Genomic DNA, 20458 nt, shown 5'->3' on the forward strand with positions numbered 1-20458 from the left:
CGGACAGCAAGGGCAGGGCTGTTGGACAGGCAGCCTGACTCTAGAATTTATGCTGTTCGCCAGAGTGCAAGACCTCACTGTACCTTTGGTCCAACCTTCTAAATCTCACCGAACCAAAGAGGTGATCATCAAAAATTTTCCTGAAGTTAATCAACATAACACCCACTACTTAGCTTGAGTCACCTGGGTTACTAGAATATTTCTTCTAGTATTTTGAAATCCTAATATTATGAAATCTTAGTAACTAAATCTCTGAATAACTCATCATCATACCTTATATTTAAAAGGTCAAAGGATATTGGAGAAAGCACTAGGTAAAACGCTCCCAAATCACTAAAATACATATACTGTCATTCAAGAGTCTAAGATCTTTTAACAGATATAAGATTGATATAAGCAAAAATCACTGTTATTCATTAAGGATAATAGAATTTAGAGAATTTTGGAAATAATTTCAGACATTATAGAAAGTTTTATATTAAAAAGAAGTATTGAAAAGACAAAGGTCAATAGACTCCCATGACTGGGCACATAAAATCATTTCATCCACTTCATTTTTTACAATGCACTTAATATTTAAGAAATACATATTAATCAGTTAACTTATTTATCCACATTTGACCATAGCATATTACGTATCATTATCCATCATCAGACTGGCAACTTTCAAGTTAATAGCATATTATTCTTTGGCTTGGTGTGTGAAAGTCATATTTTAGATTATTCTGAAAATGAGTGAGGTGCCATTATAGAAATATCCGTATGAAATAATACCTCAGTCACGGAAAAGGGGCTCTAAAATCCCACTGGAAAGGCCATTCAACCAGGGGATGCCCCAAAACACAAAAAGTTGTAATGCAACATCCCAGATGCAATGAAACCTAGAACTAGAAAAGCAATGCTATCTATATTTGCTATATTTGGTGCTACACGTGTCCTTATTTCTGCTTTAAAATAGAGTTTCTTCCACCTCCAAATTAACGTTCTTTTCTCCTCTTTCATTTCCACTCTTCTCTCTACACTGACGCTATGCTTACAACTCTGACAGCTAGTTAGTCCTCTTAGGAAATTTCTGCCACATAAGCTTTTGATCTGCGAGGACAGAAAGATAAAGCTAAGTCAAGGGCAATATTTCTCGAACTCTCTGAGACACACAGCACGCTTCTCTTCTCCTAATCCTTCCCAGGCTGACAGTTTAGCAAAATATAATAGTTACGTACGACTAAAAGAATGAGATGAAAAAAGAAAAGACACAGAGTGCATGTCTGATTTCACCACCGTAAGATTTACTACAGAGGTACCATGAAAGTTTCTCAACACTTTACTCGCAATTTCTGTGCTCAGCCCATTGTGGACGGTAACCAAAGGGCTGCACGTGGGCTCAAGCCCAGGAATCTCACGTGTAGTTCTCTCTCCTCTCCGGAAGGCACTTCACCTGTTTCATTCTGACCTTTAGGATCCACTTCTCCTTAAAGAGGCTGGATGCCCAGAGTAGAACGGAACCGACCATAGTACCAGATTTTTTTTCCCCCATAACTCTCCTAAGACTCTGCAATTGCATAATGTATTTGTCTGTTTGTCTACTGTCTCTCTCCTTGACACAAATGAAAGCTTTAGGAGAGAACAGACTTTGTTTGCCTTATGATCCATTTCATTACTAAAGCCTAAGGCTGTGATTCTTTAATTAGTCTCATCAATTTTTGTTCTTTTTATCCCTTTACTTAACTGATATTCAGCATGTGGAGAAACACAGTTCTTTTCCAAGGGCAGCTTTCAAGTTTTGGAATCAAGCGCATGAGTAATATCCTTCTAACACTAAATGCTATCTGTCGTAAGGTAATTTTAATTTTGTAGCCATCAAATATATCAAAACTTTATAATCCATGCCTTTTTATACCAAAGGCAAAACCAGGTATGAAAGGATTAATCAATCTGGTCCCATAAAATTTTAGCTTCCCGTGCAGGAAAAAAATCTCTTAAAAATGATAAATCGGAAATACATCTATAAAACATTACTGAAGTGTAAGAGACGTAATATAAGAAATAATAAGAAAAGACAACCACCACCATGCAAGAAAAGAAAACCTGGTTTATCGGCTCTATTTTCTAAAAATACACATGAAAACAACAATAAAATCTCAGACCTTCCAAAATGACAATTTTTTTTGAAGTAAAATATTTAATGTGTTCACGCTAATTCACAGCCCTTCCTTGTGGAAATATATAACAAATCCTTAAGAGCTGGAAACAGTTCACCCAGCAATTCCACACTTAAGTTTACTCAAAGGAAATAATGAAGCATGCACATAAGATATTCGTGGCATTGCTCTAGACGCCCAATAATAGTGGGGTTATTTAAATAAGATATATCTGTGAAACCATGCAGCCATTAAAATGATGCCATAAAATAGATTTTATTGATGTGAAAAGATGTCTATAACATAGCTGTTACTTAAAAGAGCAGGTTGCTAAGTCTACCAGCGGATGAATGGATAAAGAAGATGTGGTATATACATACAATGGAATACTACTCAGCCATAAGAAAAGAAAGAAATTTTGCCATTTGCAGCAACAAGGATGGACTTGGAGGGTATTATGCTAAGTGAACAAAGTCAGACAAAGGTGGACAAATACTGTATCATATCACTTATATGTGGAATCCAAAAAATAAACAAATTAGTGAATATAACAAAAAAGAAACAGACTCACAGATACAGAGAACAAACTAGTGGTTACCAGTGGGGAGAGGAAAGCGGGGAGGGACAAGATAGATAGGGGGAGGGGATTAAGGGGTACAAACTATTATGTATAAAATAAATGAGCTGCAAGTATGTATTGTACAACACAGGGAATGTAGTCAGTATTTTGTAGTAACTATAAATGAAATATAACCTTTAAAAATCGTGAATCATTATGTTGTACTTCTCTAACTTATGTAATACTGTACTTCAACTACACTTCAATAAATAAACAAGTTTTTTTAAAATAGCAGGTGTTTAAATCTACTATAGCTTGGCACTATTGAAAGGATGCATAGCATTTGTTAAACTGATTAGTGGTAAAAACAAAATATTAGGAGAATGTTTAAATTATGTGAGAACAATTTTCAAGCATTTTAGACACATTTGCAGGTTAATAATCTACTAATTACAGTAATGCCTACTCCTGAAACAGCTCTGACAATGTAAACTTTCATCTGTCATCCATATGACTTGCACTTACATTATGTTTTGTCTATAGTTTCAAAATCAGAACCCAGGGATGGGTCCTTGGAAGCAATAGCTTGAAGATGCATTGAGTGGCTGTCAATTGGATCTCCCGGTCTTTGGCAGATCATTTAGTCAACACCTATCACATGCTCTATTTCCAGAGCCATGATAATGAAAATGAAGAAAACATACCCCTTTGAGACAGGTTGATTGGTGACACCAAGTGCCAGGGTTTTTAGCATATATCATACTACAACCTCTTACATCGTTGACTTTGCTTTATTTTTCACTCTTTTTTTTTTTTTACCGGATAGAAGCAAAGGCAGAAAACTTCAATGACACAAAGAATTTTAGAGCTTTTTGTAAAAGAACCTGAGTGATCATCCAGTCTAAGCCCTGGATGTTGTAAATGTGGAAATTTAGGCCTGGGGAGCAGGGAAGTAAAGAGCCAAACTAGAACCAGGTTATCTTGCCTCCAAGCCCAGTCCACTTTCACTATCATCCACTACTTACACAGAATATCAGGTTCCACTTTAGAAAGTAATTATTGTCCCACAGGACTAATGAAAAGAGCAATGCCAGTGTGTATACAGACCTTGCATCTGGTAGCTATACGGTGCCTGTCCAGGTTGAGGGGTCCCAAAGCTTGTACCATAGCTGAGAAATCCTGTCTGTCCAGGTGACTGAGACTGTGACAATCCACCTTCAGTCTTGATGCCTGCCCACAATGCACCTAAATCAGTTAGTGATAGCTTATCTATCTGTTCATTTTCAAAAGCTGGTCCATATACAAAAACACTCCCACAACTATCCAATTACAAATGCTTCCCCCCACAGTGTTATCTCAATAACCAAGGCCATATATGCTTAGAGTGAAATACCCTTCACTATAACGTCACTTAACAAGGATAAAACCAGGATTATTACAGATTTCAATGCCTACCCGCACTATTCTTTTTTGTTGTTTTCCTGAATTCCATTTTCTATAAAATTTAACTCCAGTGATATCATTTCTATAATTAGTTGTATTGCTTTACAAGAGTTTAAGATCATCTTTACAGTCCAGAAATGGCCAGATTTAAACTTGAACTGAATTATTCTAAATGTTGTTGCATTGACTAACATCAGAATCAAAATATTTTTTCTAAAAAGTGATTAATTAGAGTCTCTAGCCGCATAACATTAAAAACTTTTTTTTTCTTTACTCTTTCTACCACAAAGCTGATTTTAGTACACAACGCATTTTGAGGTCAGAGGTAGCAATATTGGACATAGAACTAAGCAACACAGGGGGAAACCTTCTCCCAGATATCCAGATCCTACCAGGCAGTAAGCACAAGAGAAGCAGAATAACAACTCAATCCTGTAGAACAGCATAGTGCTTTATAAACAGCACAGAGAAATTGACAAGTAGTTCTCTTTTTGTCCCTTATAGTTTCAGGTTTTATTCAAATATAATTGTTTTAAGTGTAACATAAAGTACACTTTCTTTTCGTCACATCATAATATAAAAATAATGTATTTGTGGCCCCCCAATACTTCCCAAAGTGCTAGGCTGACATCCTAATTTCAGGCCTTGGGTTTGGCGGTATCATTGTACAGGGCTCAGCCCTGGATCGTAATTAAAAGTCATGAAAGTTAACAACTGTCCTTAATTCCCACAGAGGGAGGGGATGAAAATTTCTGCCAAGGGAATTCACATTTTGGAATAATTTTACTTTGCACTTAAGATAAATAATATCTTTGGGATCTAGAATACACAGTAGTCTCACTGTTTACTTCCATTTTAGGGGAATTTCATCAGTAGAATGAAGTTAGGTAACTTTCCTAAGGCAGTGGAAGAATCTGACTCTTGGCGAAGAGAGCCTACTCTAATTCCTGAAGTATCTCTAAGTAACCTCATAATGGCCTTACATTTCAGTCTTAACATAACCTTAGCATTAAAAAAAAAAAAAAAATGTGACTTTCCCTGTACAGGCAATCCCAAACCAATGAATAACCCACACTTATAAATGGTCCCTGGAAAAACAAGTGCCCAAGACAGGTGGTTAGATGGCTCTAGAAAACTCCCTTCCTTTTCATGGTGTCACAATATTTTCCCCCCTTCTCTCTCCACTTGATGCTATAATGATCTGCTTTCAGTCTTCACCTGTGCCAACTCTGTTTTTAGCCTGGAGGCTCAGGATGGGAATCTTTGTGATAAGAACAGGTAAGCAAAAGCAGGAAGAGGTAGAAAACACCCATAGCCACACCTATGTCCATAGCTTCTATCCACAAGCTGTCAAACGTATCTCACTGGTCGACTCCACAAAGATCTGGTGAAGAATGGCATGACCTCTTCCTCCTCACCGACCCCTTGCTCTTACTATGAAAAGATCTGCCTATCTTTTCTTACTGGGTCTAAGTGAAAAGTCAGGGGACACAAGTCCTTGGAGAAAGTCTTCTAGAACTATCAGGACCTTAACTATCAGCAGTTAAAACCCCTAAACGATGTGCTCTTCCTTCAGAGCAAGCAATAGGGAGAAGGCTGCCACATTTTTCCATGCACTGGCCCAAGAAAAAGAGAATGGCTGGTCAGAAGCACTGGGGCATCTCCTTGTCCTCAAGGTACAAAAAGAGAAGAAAGGAGGTGATCAGAAAAATGCTAAGGACTGAGAATTATTCCCAGGAGATTGATAAGCGTGGAAGGTCCTGGGATCAAAGCCCTTTACACTGAGACTCACTCTCACCACCTCCCCGCTCCCCACCTACCGCATGAAAATCCCTGTCTTCATCGTACTAGTTCTGAGCCTAACCTCCGAACCTCTGTTCATCTCACTCTACTGGAACAACTATTTCAGACAACAGGGCCATCTGTTGATGGTTTAGAACTAGAAAAGTCCTCACCCTGCAGCCCAGAAACTGGCAAAGGGCCCTTCCATGACTGAAGGGGGAAGAGAAAGAAAAACAAGAGAGTTGTGTGAGTGGCCGCCAAGGCAGTAACAGGAATGGTACCTTCCCGTGGCAGCACTGATAGGTCTACAGTACCTGAGCATTGTTTGTACTGGAAAACACATTTCTACTTCAAATAATCAGCTTACAAATAAATTTTGAGAATATAAATTGGGGACTGCCTCAACTCACATTATAGAATTGAAGTTATGCAATTCAAATCATAGAATCTTCTCCCTCTTTTAGCATATGAATAGCTTAAAAGTAAATTACAGACAAATTTGATCTATATTTAACGTTATTTTGAGAAACTTGACTAAAAGTCATGGAAATGAAAGGTAATTCTAGAAAGTCCATTTTATGGCTTTTTTAAAAGTCTGGTTGAAAAGCACCTCCCTAGAGGTGCTTTTGAAAAGCACCTCCCTAGATCACATTCAGTTGTGATCTTTTAAAAATAAAACTATGAAAGTTGAAGTCAAACATAATTTAGATTTTAATTTCTATATATTTTATAAGAAATTTATATATGGCCAATTTGATTTGGGGTCAAGACAGAACAAAAAAGCAAAAAATAATTTACCTTGTAATGATTAATGAAATGCTTGAAGAACATTATTTCTTTCAATATACTGAGAAAAGGTTATTATGAAATAACAATAGCAGCAGAAGAAGAATTATAATATTGATCACAAAATACTCCACCAGTTTTTTCTATCAGTCTTGCTTCCAAACTTTCATGTATTTTTTTTCTGGATCACTAGGTTTTATTTATTTCTTAATAAAATGTCAATAATCCATATTTTTCTCTTCCAACAAGTTGCAGTTTGTTTAAAATTATAACTACCATTCAATGGAAGTGAAGGTATTCTGGAATCCTAAGCTTTTTGAAAATTAAACTTTGAAGTTTGGCTGGATTTATTTTTAATTTACAGGTATTGACCCTGTAACAACTGAGTTAAATTACACCAAGATAAAGATAATCTCCAGGTGGGAAGGAACAAATAGGGATGTGAGCTTTAAATGTTTCCTGATTGGCCTCTTTAAAGTGCAGCCCAAGCCATGATATAGATCACTTTTCCTAATGGTTGATAATGCTGAAATTTGAGACTACTACCCCCCTCAAGTTTAGACCCAGGGTTTGTTGAACTCTGCTTGTACTTTTCTAATCATAGCTCAGCATCTGATAAATAGGAAATGAATCTTCACCCCAAAAGACTTCATTCACAGAAGTTTTATCAGAAATATGCACCAAAATACTTTGGATTCCAGAGCCAAGTGCTCAAGTGGCAAATTAAGAATTGAGATATAAATGGAAAAAAAAAAACAACAACAACAAAACGAGAGCAAGAGGGCATATGAACCATGGTATTTGCCACCTCTGACCTCAAGATAAGTAACTACCAGCTCTTACAATGCTCATTAGAAACGATCATTTTAAGAATTTAGACACAAAAGGTGACCACCCTTTCTCAAGTGGCCCAAGAGGACCGTCTTTAAGTACCACTCCTGTGAAACTTTCACATGTACAGGTGTGCCCACTATGCAACGTCACTGCTAAAGCCGAGGGATTACTCACCATAGGAGGAAATTCCATAGGGCTGTCCCGGCTGTGGGTACGTGGCATAGGCTGTAGCTTGTTGCATTCCTGTGGTAAACTGTGTTTGCCCATATGCAGCCATAGTTTGTGAGGAAGGGGTAGGGAGAATATGTGGGTATGGTCTGCTATTTGTCAGAAATGACAGAAAATAGAAAGCCCATGCATTAGATGGAAACATGCAAGGTAACTGATTAACAACCAAATCACAAATTCCAGTTAAAGATTGTTTCTTAATGTATAACTTTCAAGTGTAATACACAAAGAACCAAAATACTACAGTGTCCCTCCTAGGTGACGCTACAAATAAATGTGCGTAAATACATTTAAGTCTGTACGAAACACACTTGTTTAAATTAAGATGTAACATGTGGGCACCAGACATGACTTGAAATAAGGTAAAAGACTACTCGGAAAAGTTATTTATTGATTAAGAGAAAATATATCTTACTTGGAAGGATAGATCTGTGGTGGGGAGAATTGGTGAGACGGTCTTGGGCTGAAGCTACTGCTCCCAATGGCTGGAAAAAGAAAAATAATGCACAATAATCCAAGCAAAATACAAAATATGTATAAAGCATTGATATAGTTTCAACTATAGTTTGGCCACATGAAACTGTAGACCTTTTGGACCCGCAGAAATGGCAATTTCATAAGTCAACCTAATAGAAAGTTAAACTATATGAAGGAACCTATAGGAACTGATCAAGTGATTCGAATTTTAAATCAACTCTTAGAAAACACAGTCACAATATTCTTAAATACCTGTCAGTGATGGCTTTTACAGTGGCAATACTCTAAGAGCACAAGGGAGTCCTGGCCACTGGTTGGAACGACCACGCTGAAAGGGGGGGGAATGAACTTGAATTACAGGGCTGGGTGGGACCGGAAGGTCCTCTGGTCTACTGTTTGTGTTCAAGGGGACACACGCCCCTGAGACTGTGTTACTGAGAAACACAGTCTAATCTCCTCTCGGGGCAGTAGAAATAGGACAGATCCTCATTTGCCTTCATTGATTCAGCAATTTTAAAAAAAAATAAGAATGCATTCCTATAACCATCTAAAATTTCTCAAGTTGCAAACTAAGCCCGTTTTTCTTGCATTGAGATAGATATTCCTTTGCCTTTCAGTTATATGTGCTCCACTTCAGCGTTCAAGTCACAAAGGTTTTTTTTTTAAGAGATTATTTAAGCATTCAAGCAGAATTTCATTTCTTTTTAATCACATATACTTGATTCAATAAGTCTCAGAAATGCACGAAACTCTTCTGTCAAATATTCTTTTACAATCATTCTGAACTAAAGAAGCAAAAAAAACACATTTTTTTTGTTTTTTTGTTTTTTTTTTACTAACACGAGGCCTTAAAATGGTGATTCTCAGCTTCTTTCATTGCTAATATGGGCCATCTATTTATGTACATAAATACACACATTTACATAAATATATACATATACACACATATATATGTATTTCCCCTTTTCCCTTCAAACTCATCCTATGCTTTTCCTGGCTAAGATGCATAAGCTTTGGGTACAATTATTATAAGATGTAATATGTTTATTTTCTTTTACCAATAATCACTGTCTGCAGAGGCTCTATTATTTATTCATTATATTCTACATTAAAACCCTTCATAAGCTTTCATGAACTCCAGGTTTTATACATTTTCATGATATCACATCAGTACAGTTATGTTTCTCAAATGTAATTTTCTAGCTTGTGTTTGGGAAAACAGTGGTGGGTTTGGGTTAGAATCTCAAAACCTATGACTAATCCTTTCCCGTAAAACAAACAGGCCCAACTCAGTGACAAGAGAATAGATGAAGGTCAGAAGTACTCATGTGACCTGCCAGACTTCAACCCTCTGGCTGTTGCTCTGGCCACATTAGTGAGAGAAGGCAGGCTAGCTTGGCTGGTATCCCCCAACTCTTGGCACATGTTGGGTCACCACTCTGTTCCAGGCATTGCACTCCATGCTGCAGATGCAAACACGCAAAGACAAGTCCTGTCTGTCGCACGTGGGGAGGCCAACATACAAATAGCGACGGGAGGATTAAATACAATTTATAGAAGGGAGAGAATGCCTGGACCACAAGCACTGCCATTTGCCCAGGCCACCTGAGATTACCACCTTTCTAATCCCCTCTTCTAGGCCTGGAAAGAGACCAAGGGCAGAGAAGATTTATCCAGCAGAGCTGCTGGAGGGGTAATATCTTCCCTGGATCATCACAGATAGAAAGAAGTTTTTAAAAAATGAAACCACAACACAAATATGTACTACCACACAAAAAACCCCAAAGCCATCTGAGGATGGAAGCCGCAGAAATCCCTTTTATTCTTTTCTAGCTCTATCCCTGTGTTTTTCAAATTATGGGGCACGACCCATGAGAAAATTGTAAATTCAATTTCATAGGTTCTGCTCAGCAATTTTTTAGAAACAAATAGAATAACGGAATAGAAGATATCAGGGCGATTATACAGCATAAGGTAGGTTCTGTGAAGCTCTGATTTAGATTATATGCATCGTATATGTGTGTACACATGAAGAAAGATTTGGGAGGTTGCAGAGTGTGGTAATACAAACACAGTTTCTGGAATTAGAATTTAATTTCAGCTGAGATTCAAGATCCAGCTCTTCTATGCGGTCGTGGTCAAGTTATTTGATCCCTCTAAGCCTTGACATGTATTACACGGCAGTAATACTACCTACACCTCACAGGATGGTTGTGAGGACTAAACGAAGTAATGACATAAAGCAAATAATACTGTGTTTGTGTAAGAAATGTTTAACATCTCAGATTCCCAAATTCCCACTATCTTTGCCCCCATATTTGCCCTTTTCCTGTATTTTTAATTCTACTCAATGGACAGCATCACCTCCATCCAGCAAAATGCTTAAAAACAGGATTCTTTATCCCCATTTTATATATGGGGCTAGTAATTAAGTAACATGTCCAAGCAAATAAATAGGAAAGCTGGTATTTGAACCCACATCTGCCCACTCTTTCCACCAAAGCATACTATCCCCCTGACCCCCCTTCATAGAAACTAGAAACCTCAGAATCATCTCATTTTTTCCTCCCTCTGTGACTCTCAAGTCACCCATCTCCAATTCGGAAACACCCATTGAGCTGTCCTGCATTCTCCATCCTTACCCTCCTGTCCCAGAGCGGGTCCTCATCATGTCTCACCTGGACCAGAGAAACAGCTATCTAGCTACTCACCCTGCATTCCACCCACTGCCCTTTGACTCTCACTTCTGCCACCACATTGATCTTCCTTACGCGGGAACTTCTTCACGTCCATTCTCCAGTTTACAATCTCTCACCTGCACTTATACTATGCCTAGAAAAAAATTCCAAATTCCTTGGCAGATTATATCAAGATATTCAAGCATCCACCCTCCTGTGGGTTTAGAGTTACACAGCATCCCTGGACTTGAGGACTGCCCGTGCATGCCATGCATCTTTCTGTCTGTCTTGGTTGGTCTTCATGTCAGAGCCTACTGCCATGTTAATGCTCCTCTTTCCTCCACCTGTCAGACACTCTTCCACTGGGACGAAAACATCATTTTCTCTTTAGGATAATATCTCCTTTCTCTGTACTTTCTGGAATGTTGTAAACACTGGCAAAGTTGCACTCGCCACACTACATGATGGTTAGTTTACGTAGTGTATAGATGTTAGTTTCCTCTGCTACCCGTGAGCTTCCAGGGCCAAGGGCCTCCTACTCTCCTTTGTTTCCTTGGCACCTGGCAGGGCCTGGCATGTGGTAGGTAATCAATAAATAACATTTGTTTAATGAGACTGTGAGGTTTAGGTCATAAGCAAAGTAGATACTTTAAAACCATAATAACTTGAAAGATGGTTAAATTATTTATAAACACACAACAATAAACCTTTTTTTTTTTTTTTTTTTTTTTTTTGCGGTACGCGGGCCTCTCACTGCTGTGGCCTCTCCCGCTGCGGAGCGCAGGCTCCGGACGCGCAGGCGCAGCGGCCATGGCTCACGGGCTTAGTTGCTCCGCGGCATGTGGGATCCTCCCGGACCGGGGCACGAACCCGCGTCCCCTGCATCGGCAGGCGGACTCTCAACCACTGCGCCACCAGGAAAGCCCAAACCTGATCTTTGGCAATATAAATGGGTCAGTAGTTTTCCTTATTAAATAGATGTGACTAAGAACCCATGATGCTGCCCGAGCATGTTGCTGCTACTTACCTGTGTGCACCTAAAATTATTGACTATGTAATGCCATGTAAACAGCCATACCCTTAGGGCTTTCTCTAAATTCAAACCCCTGTGGTCTCTGTGTAGCCTAAAGTCAAGAATCTTCCACGTTCAACCTCAAGTACTTTTTTCCTTAATTGCCTAAAACACTTTAAACTTTTTAATAATAATCTAAGAATTCAGATTATTTTCAATTTCATGAGACCAGAATAACCTAAGGCAAAAGGAATGCTCCCAGGCCATTTACCAAGGTAAATAAGCTGGTTCTCTTACCATTAGTAAACTCCAAAGGCCACGTGGCAGAGCCCCGGGCATGTAGGGACACCAGGTCCTTCTTTGTTTTAAGCACACTTGTTTCCTATCATTGCATTCTTTCTCCTACCTCTCACGTGTAAGTTAAAGAAGCTCCCCAAATCTTACTGCAGCAAGGGAGAGGAGAAGGACCCAAGGTGAATTAATATTCACAAGTTAGAGAATCCACTGAGAAAGTCTATAGAAATGGAAAAATCAGCAAGTCCTCAGTTCACGGCTCCCCTGGGCTCCCATCTCATCCATGTCAACAACATTCAGCTGGACGAACAGGTCAAAAGCCTAAAAGTTAAGTTTTGATTCTTCTCCTTTCCTCATACCCTTTTATCCTAAGTCCAGTCAGCTCTCCCTTCCAAATATAGGCTAAAAGTGACACCTTCTCACTCTCTCATCTGCTACTCTGCTCCAGTCACCAACGCTGGCCGTGGCCATCAGAGAGGGCAGCCAGGGCACCGCCCCCTGACCTCACCTTCCCTCCCCTCCCAGATAGGATACTGGCACACTGCATTCGGCTTCCGTGGTTCCTCCAGGAAACACGTGGGCTAACACAGCCCTCTTCTTCTGCACCAGGAAATGCTGGTCTCCCTGCTTCTCCTTACCTTCTTCCCACCCTTCTCCCAAAGAGAATTTTCCACATGACAAACAGTGATCTCTTAAAAACATAAATTAGATCATCATGTCAAACCCCTCCTTACCCTCAACTCCAAACCCTGTTATCCTGTTTCATTTTGATTATCCCAAACTTATTCCCTCACTTCACTGACTTCTGTTCAGATGCTCTTTCCTTAGAGAAGCCTTCTTTCTAAAAGAGACCCCTACCCACTCTTCACCAGTCTTTGATCTGCTTTCGTTTTCTTCAGAGCACTTTTCACTGCCTATTTACTTATATTACCACTTACCTATTTATCATTTGTCTCTCCCACAAGAATGAAAGCTCCATGAGAGCAGGGACCTGTCTACTTTTTCACCTCTATATTCCCACTGTCTAGAACACTGCCTGGCACACAGCAGGTGCTCAACACAGAATTGTTGAATGAATAAATCAGATCCCAAAAGGTAGATCTTTTCATGAACAATTACGAAAACAAAGAAATCATATTTGTCAGACGTGATTTTTTTCTCCTCTAGAAATTTCCGATTTTCAAATACCCCCAGACATCAATGTTGAATGAATCCATATCAATTGACATTTTATTTAACAAATGAAGAACAAATTTGGGCTTTGTGGAAGTGGAAGCAGCAGCAGGCAAATACATTTTGTAATCCCTCAAAGCACATTATTTTCAACCCCAATTGTTCTTAACATTTTAATCATTAAAATACTGCTTTTCATTGGTCAACAGTAAATGAGCAGAACGTCACTGTATTTTAAAAACACAATAAACAACCTTGCATTTTTCAATTCAGCCACATGCCTTGGAAAATCAGCCTCTCTCCTCCAGTCTCCCCACACCAGGATACCTGGTGATTTCCCTGGAGAAGAGTGAGCCTCACTGCCTCCTTAATGCTTTCAGATGCTAGGGTTCCTTGAAGGACAAAGGTGGAAACAGCTATTACCAGTGTCGGAATGACTCCGTATCTTCTTTATCCTTGCTATTTCCTTAGGATACCCAGAATATTAAGGATGTGAATTTTTAAGCTATCATAGAGAAGGAAGATAGTGACCACAGAGGTAAAGACCATCTTGGAGTTAATTCTTGGAGATTGCTTTCTCCAGCCTCCTCTTCCTCTTATAAACCCTAAGTCCTATTCTCAGCCACTCCAGCATGCCATGGTTTTCACATCTTTACTTATGAAAGGTGGGGGGAGAGAAGGAGATGCGGGGGAAGGGGGGTGGATGAGGAGGGGGAAGGATAAAGAGGAGAAAAAGAAAGAGGAAGAGAAGAGGAGAGAAGGGAAGAGAAAAAGTAAAAGACAACAGGAAATGAAGGTCCATCCCCGTGGTGCTCTGTGCCTCCTATGCCTTGACCCAGGTCCCCAGGTCACCTGATCCTTTCCTCTGCGTCCAACACAGACCATCCATCTATGGCAAATGAGATTCTCTACAGCTTCAGTCTCTTCACCAAACTATTCCTCCACCTTCCGCTAAGCCCTCCTCCTCCAAGGCCCTTACTTCTCCTGCGTATCTTTTCTCAGTAGACGCTGCTCATTCTCTCAGATTCCACAATAACAAAGACCCCAAAACACAACCTCCTTGGGCTTCCCTGGTGGTGCAGTGGTTGAGAGTCTGCCCGCTGGTGCGGGGGACGCGGGTTCTTGCCTCGGTCCGGGAAGATTCCACGTGCCGCGGAGCGGCTGGGCCCGTGAGCCATGGCCGCTGAGCTTGCGCGTCCGGAGCCTGTTCCCCGCAATGGGAGAGGCCACAGCAGTGAGAGGCCCGCGTACTGCAAAAAAAACCCCAAAAAACACATCCTCCTTGTTGTTTCTTCCAAATCATTGTTTTTCTGCTCTCCCATGAAACCCTCCCTTCTCTGAGGTCCCTGACAGCTCTTTAACACTTCCACAAATGACCCACCTCCTAAGCACTGCCTTGCATTTATCAAAAACTTCAGTATTTGACTGTGTCCCCTGACACATCCCAACATCATCTTGGGTCATGCATCCAGCGCTTTTCTCATTTCTGTCTTGGCCTCAACCCTGGCCTTCTACATCAACCATCAAGCTCAAGACCACATCCTGGACCTCTTTCTCCATTCCAGTCTTAAACCACAAGGGCACTGACCGATTTCATTTGTTTATTTACAAACATGTACTGACCAATGCGTATGAGCTCCATTCTATGATGGCCATTGGAACTGTCAGTGTGAACAAGACGAACAGTCTCTGTTCTCATAGGGCTACAGTTTAGCAGAAGGAAAGACGATGCAAAGTATTTTTAAAGGAGCGATAAAGGCTGAGGAAGGGAGGTCCAGAGAACCAACTCCAGAAGCATCAGGTGGAGGCCTCACTGAGTTCTGAGATTAAGGAAGGAACATCCTCTTTTTCCAGAATTTTCATCCCTTTATTCCCATCTCATCTATTCTCCAACCCAGCAAGAGAGGCAGGCCCCCTGACATCCTTATCCTCTCTCAATTTATTATCCCCTTCCTTCACTTTTTTCTATCTATCCTAGATACATGAAGTTATTTGAAACTCGTCTTTTACTGATATCCTCAATTTTCTTCTCCTATTGAGTCACTTCAGAGAAAAAAGTAGAAGGCATCATTCATTCATTCATTCATTCATGTATTCAATGATTTATCTAGTAAATATCTGAGTGCCTAACTCATGCTGGATACTTTCTCAGGTGTCAGGGATACAGATGAACAAAAGAAGACCAAATCCCTGCCATCTCAAGCTTACACTTCGGTGGGGGTGAGAGACCAGCAAGAAACCTAATACACAAGTGAATGATACAGTTTGTAACAGGTTCCAGGTGTTGTTGGGTGGGTGGGGGATTCTGGAAGTCTACAGTGAGAGTTTGGTAACACTGAGAAAGGTGGTCAGGGGGAGCCTCAATGGTGGGATTTGAAGGCGGTGAAGCAGTCAGGCAGGTGCACAGAGACGTGTTCCACGCAGAGGGACTGCCCCTGCAGGGGCCCTTATTAGAGGAGTAGCAGGAGGCAAGGGAAGCAGGCAATAACGTCTGATGGGGCTTGCGGGCTAATTGTAATGAATCGGCTTTGACTCAGAGATGAATGGGAGCCACTGGAAGGTTCGAACAGAGGAATCAGGCAGGAATTCCCTCAAAGTCTTGTCTCCTCCTCCTCCACTTCAAACTCATCTGCGTTACTTTCCATCACTCTTCCCTGATATTTCTGTGGAAAAGTTATTCCTCTTCTAGGCTTGACCCACTTCTGTTTTGAATTTAAGCCACTGCTGTCCCATCACGGTTGCCTCTACCTTTCACCCCCACCTCTATAAAGTTCGTGCTGGCAGCCCCAAAACACCCTGACCTAAATGCCATCCTCAACCCTCCAGCCCTCTTTCTAACAGACTACCTTCTCTTCTGCTCCCTTTACCACATATCGACGTGAAAGACATTTTTCTCTTTCCTGTCTCCACTTCCTCATCTTATTCATTAAGTCATTCCTCCATTCAATAAACTTTACGAGCACATACTATCTGCTAGGAACTATGCTGGAGACACAGAAGTAGGGCATGTAGGCCAGCAGGCACAAGGGGAGATGAAGTCCACTTGTCCACTGAAACTGCCACAGGTTAAATCCATTCATGCTTCTCATTTTGTATTTTGAAATAATTTGACAACTGGAGGAAAGCTGCAGGAATAGTAGAAAAGCTTCCCAGATATCTTTCACCCAAATTCCCCAAATGGTAATGTTTTATGAGATTAACTTTATCCTTTATTCTCTTTCTCTCTCTGTATGTGTGTATTATGCACATGTATAACTCACATTTTTGGGGAGTTGCAAATATGATGCCCCTTTACTCATAAATACTTCCGTATTTATTTCTTAAAAACAAGGAATTTCTTCCCCACAGTACTGTGATAAAAATCAGGAAAAACCGTGATGCAATACTATTATTCAGATACTTTCAAAAAATTATCTCTTTGCAGTTTAGTATGTGATTTTTAACTTGCACTTTAAAATGATTACTTTTTAAAAGTATGAATGTCATACATATGCTCTGCAAAAAATTATGAAAAAGGCAGAAGGCATAAAATACAAATTATATTCCACCAGAGACAGCCAACCATTAATTTTTATACACATACACACAGACACAAATACATACACATAAATGTCTTTTTAAACAAAACAAAACTGTGATTATACTGAACATATTACTCTTTTATAATCTGCTTTACACTTAATATAAGTAAACATTTTCTCATGCCATTAAGTTTTTTTAAAAAAACCATTTAAAAAACCTGTATATGAATCTATCATATAGACAGCGCTTCCCTGAAGTTTCTTTCCTGCCTTCACTTCCATTTCAAAACTTTTTCTTCTTCCCCAATCACCTGTACTTCCATCTTATCCTCTACCCATCTCTTATGTATTGGTTTTCCCTGGGTTCTGTCTTCAACCTTATTATACCCTGCTAGCGTCAACTCTCTGTACACTTTCAGAACTTCCATTCCGGATCTTTCCTGAGCTCCAACGTCTTCAGGTGCATGTTAAATCACCACTAACAAGCCCCACACAGAAGCCACCACCTTTCTTCCTCAGTCATGCCTCTCAGATTCCCTCACTCCTCCCTTCTCTCTCTGCTTCACTCATCGCCCCCATGCTCATTGGTCACTATGACCATAAATTCTATTTCATAAATACATCTGAATCCATCACCTTTCCACAGCCATTGCCAGCACCCTATCTCAGGTCTTCAGCATTTCTTGCCAAAATGATTGCAAAAACCCCTAACTGTTCTCTCCCCTTCGGTTCCCCAGCCTCCCCTCCATCCTGCCCGAGTCATCCCATAAGGGAAAGTGATCATGCAACCTGATGCCTCCCGTGGCACTCAAGATAAAACACACACGCCACGTGGAACACACCTGCCTGTTTAGACTCTGGTCCCTTCCTCTCCGTGCAGCACACCCCGCACTGCTCACATGAGACACACCAAGAATGCTGAACCATCAGTGGTGCCTCCAAGTTCCACACCTCTGTGCCTCGGTCTCCACCCACGGAACACTCCACCCGTCCAGCTTCCCCATCCTCAATTCTACGTGTGCTTTATTCCTACACGTTCTTTAAGGCCGAGTGCAGGCATCCTCTCCAGGAAACCCTCCCTGACCACCCCACCCCAACTCGGTCTCTGCTGGGTCCTTCCTGGGTATTCTTAGGGGTCCCTGGGCCTCCCTCCGGCATTATCCAGCTGTACTATGATGGCCTGTGATTACTTCGCCATATTAAGTCGCAAGGCAGGACTGTTCTCATACATCTCTGAATCCATAATAGCACCAAGCACACTGCCTGACATAAGTTAAATGCTAGTAAATGCTTTATGAAAGAACTATGGGTGTAACACCTGTTGGTATTTCCTTATTGCCTCCAGCTGGTATCATCAGCATAAAAGTTGTGCATCTGCATTTCATTTTATATCTACTTATAACTCCTTCTAATTGGGGTGTATGTGAAATGATCCCAAGAGCTAGATGAAATCAATCACAAACTTACAAAAGTATAGCATTTCCGATGGAGAGGGCTCATAAACACAGCAGATCACTCGAAAAGGGTTAAAAAATTGAAGAATTACTTCTGATAAGAATGAGTTTTAATTGAAAGAGTCCAAGCTGGGTAATTTGGCAAAGATACAATCAGATCCTCACAGTGAAGTTATTATCACAGTCACTTTCTTATCAGCAATTTCATCATCATGGAGGTGAAACTTGTATGTTTTGTTTGTTGAAGGCAGGCTTTCTCAAAATGAAAGAGATTAAAAAATTAATTAAGGCTCTAAAGCCGCTTGACAAAGTCTGATCTCTAGTTGACATGACAGTTAGGAGGATGCTGTGGCAAGTCTGTTTAGGGGTTATCAGAAGCCAAATTGTGTGTGATTAGAAAAATCACACAGGGATTTCCCTGGTGGCGCAGTGGTTAAGAATCCGCCTACCAATGCAGGAGACACGGGTTCGAGCCCTGGTCCGGGAAGATCCCACATGTCGCGGAGCAGCTAAGCCCCGTGCGCCACAACTATTGAACCTGCGCTCTAGAGCCTGAGAGCCACAACTACTGAGCCCACGTGCCACAACTGCTGAAGCCCGCGGCCTAGAGCCCGTGCTCTGCAACAAGAGAAGCCACAACAATGAGAAGCCTGCGCACCACAACGAAGAGTAGCCCCTGCTCCCTGCAACCAGAGAAAGCCTGCATGTGGCAACAACGACCCAACACAGCCATAAATAAATAAATAAATTTATTTAAAAAGAAAGAAAAATCACACAGATGAGAGACAGAGGGAAGAAGTCATTAACATAATAAAGATAATTTAGAGAAAACGGAGAACAATTCCCCTTTTGATTTTTTTCTCCTTTACAAAATACCAACATTTTCAGCAAACACTTCATCACACCGAACAAAAACATCAGAAGTGCAAATATGTGATGCTGAGAAGAACTATACAGTATTACACAGATGATATCCACATATATACACATACACATGCAAATACACACATACATATACACACATATATTTGTATATGTAAACTAGGAAAAATAATGTTTCATATTACTGTGAAAATCTAATATTTATTCCTTACCTGAACCTGAGAAATTGTCTAAAGACCCGTCTGCTGTTGTTGAAACTATTTCACTGCTGCTCATTGGCTCTGTTTTAACTACAAAAATAAACAACATATATCATATACCCAATTAATATTTATAAAGGCACAGTAGAGAAGATATAACATTCAAAATAATTATAAGAAAATCATTTAAAAATCAATCTTTTCATATTTGAATATAAATCAGATTAATATTCCTAATAGAGTCTTTTTTAAAGAAATTCCCATGTTAAGTTTTTCTTCTTAAGGAAACAATCTATTGTGGCAAGTTACCTTTTAATAGAAACACTTTAAAAGTAGTTCATTGTTGTCTTAAATGTTTACTAAATTGCTTACTAAAATAAATAACTTATGTCTCAAAATTTACATAATGTGGATGTGAAATTATTTCTTTGGGTTTGTAGCCATTCGGCCAAATAGAGTCCAAAGGATAGAAGAGAAAGACTTGAAGAAGTGGGAAATAACACCAGCTTTCATGATGCTCAAGGACAGGTGCACGCACACACACACACTTTCTCAGTTATCCAGCATGGCTAAAAAACAGAGTGCTCACTTTAACGGACTGTTATTACCACCCAGCCATGACAATTCATCAAGGTCTGATGTACACTTAGTACCAAAACCACACTAAATATAAATGAAGCAGAAATAAAATTTTCCATTTAAAAATAACAATAGGAGACAGTCTGTGGAAAGCCTAACCTTCAGTAAAGTCCCTTGGGTCTGTAAACTAAAAACATTTATCTTTATGCTATAGGTTCTCCAAAGCAAATCTCCTGCCCTGATATAGTGAGGGGATTACTGCATCCCTACAGATAAGGCAGAACACCTCAGAACCCTATTTTCCCTAGCTTTAGCTTTTTTAAAATAAAAAAAAAAAGTAGCATCATTGTTTTCCCTAGAAACTACTAGTGAAGTTCTATCATTGGAATTTGCCTAGCCTACTTTGTGGAAGTTATAC

General features: G+C 40.0%; 1 protein-coding gene across 11 annotated transcripts in view; it reads right to left on the reverse strand.

The window, feature by feature from the left end:
• EYA1 (EYA transcriptional coactivator and phosphatase 1) overlaps nt 1-20458 on the reverse strand; it is a 328133-nt gene that overhangs the window by 119532 nt on the left and 188143 nt on the right. For 5 of the 11 annotated variants that reach the window (XM_059042828.2, XM_059042816.2, XM_059042822.2 and 2 more), the window contains 4 exons: nt 19474-19551; nt 8186-8255; nt 7717-7862; nt 3805-3942 (listed from right to left, as the gene is read on the reverse strand). In XM_059042828.2, the coding sequence (XP_058898811.1) occupies nt 3805-3942; nt 7717-7862; nt 8186-8255; nt 19474-19551 (432 nt within the window). The remainder of the gene's footprint in view (nt 1-3804; nt 3943-7716; nt 7863-8185; nt 8256-19473; nt 19552-20458) is intronic. The other 6 variants (XM_059042819.2, XM_059042817.2, XM_059042818.2 and 3 more) reach the window with 6 other exon arrangements.

The sequence above is a fragment of the Kogia breviceps genome, chromosome 17 (assembly GCF_026419965.1).
Source record: "Kogia breviceps isolate mKogBre1 chromosome 17, mKogBre1 haplotype 1, whole genome shotgun sequence".
Taxonomy (NCBI): Eukaryota; Metazoa; Chordata; class Mammalia; order Artiodactyla; family Physeteridae; genus Kogia; species Kogia breviceps.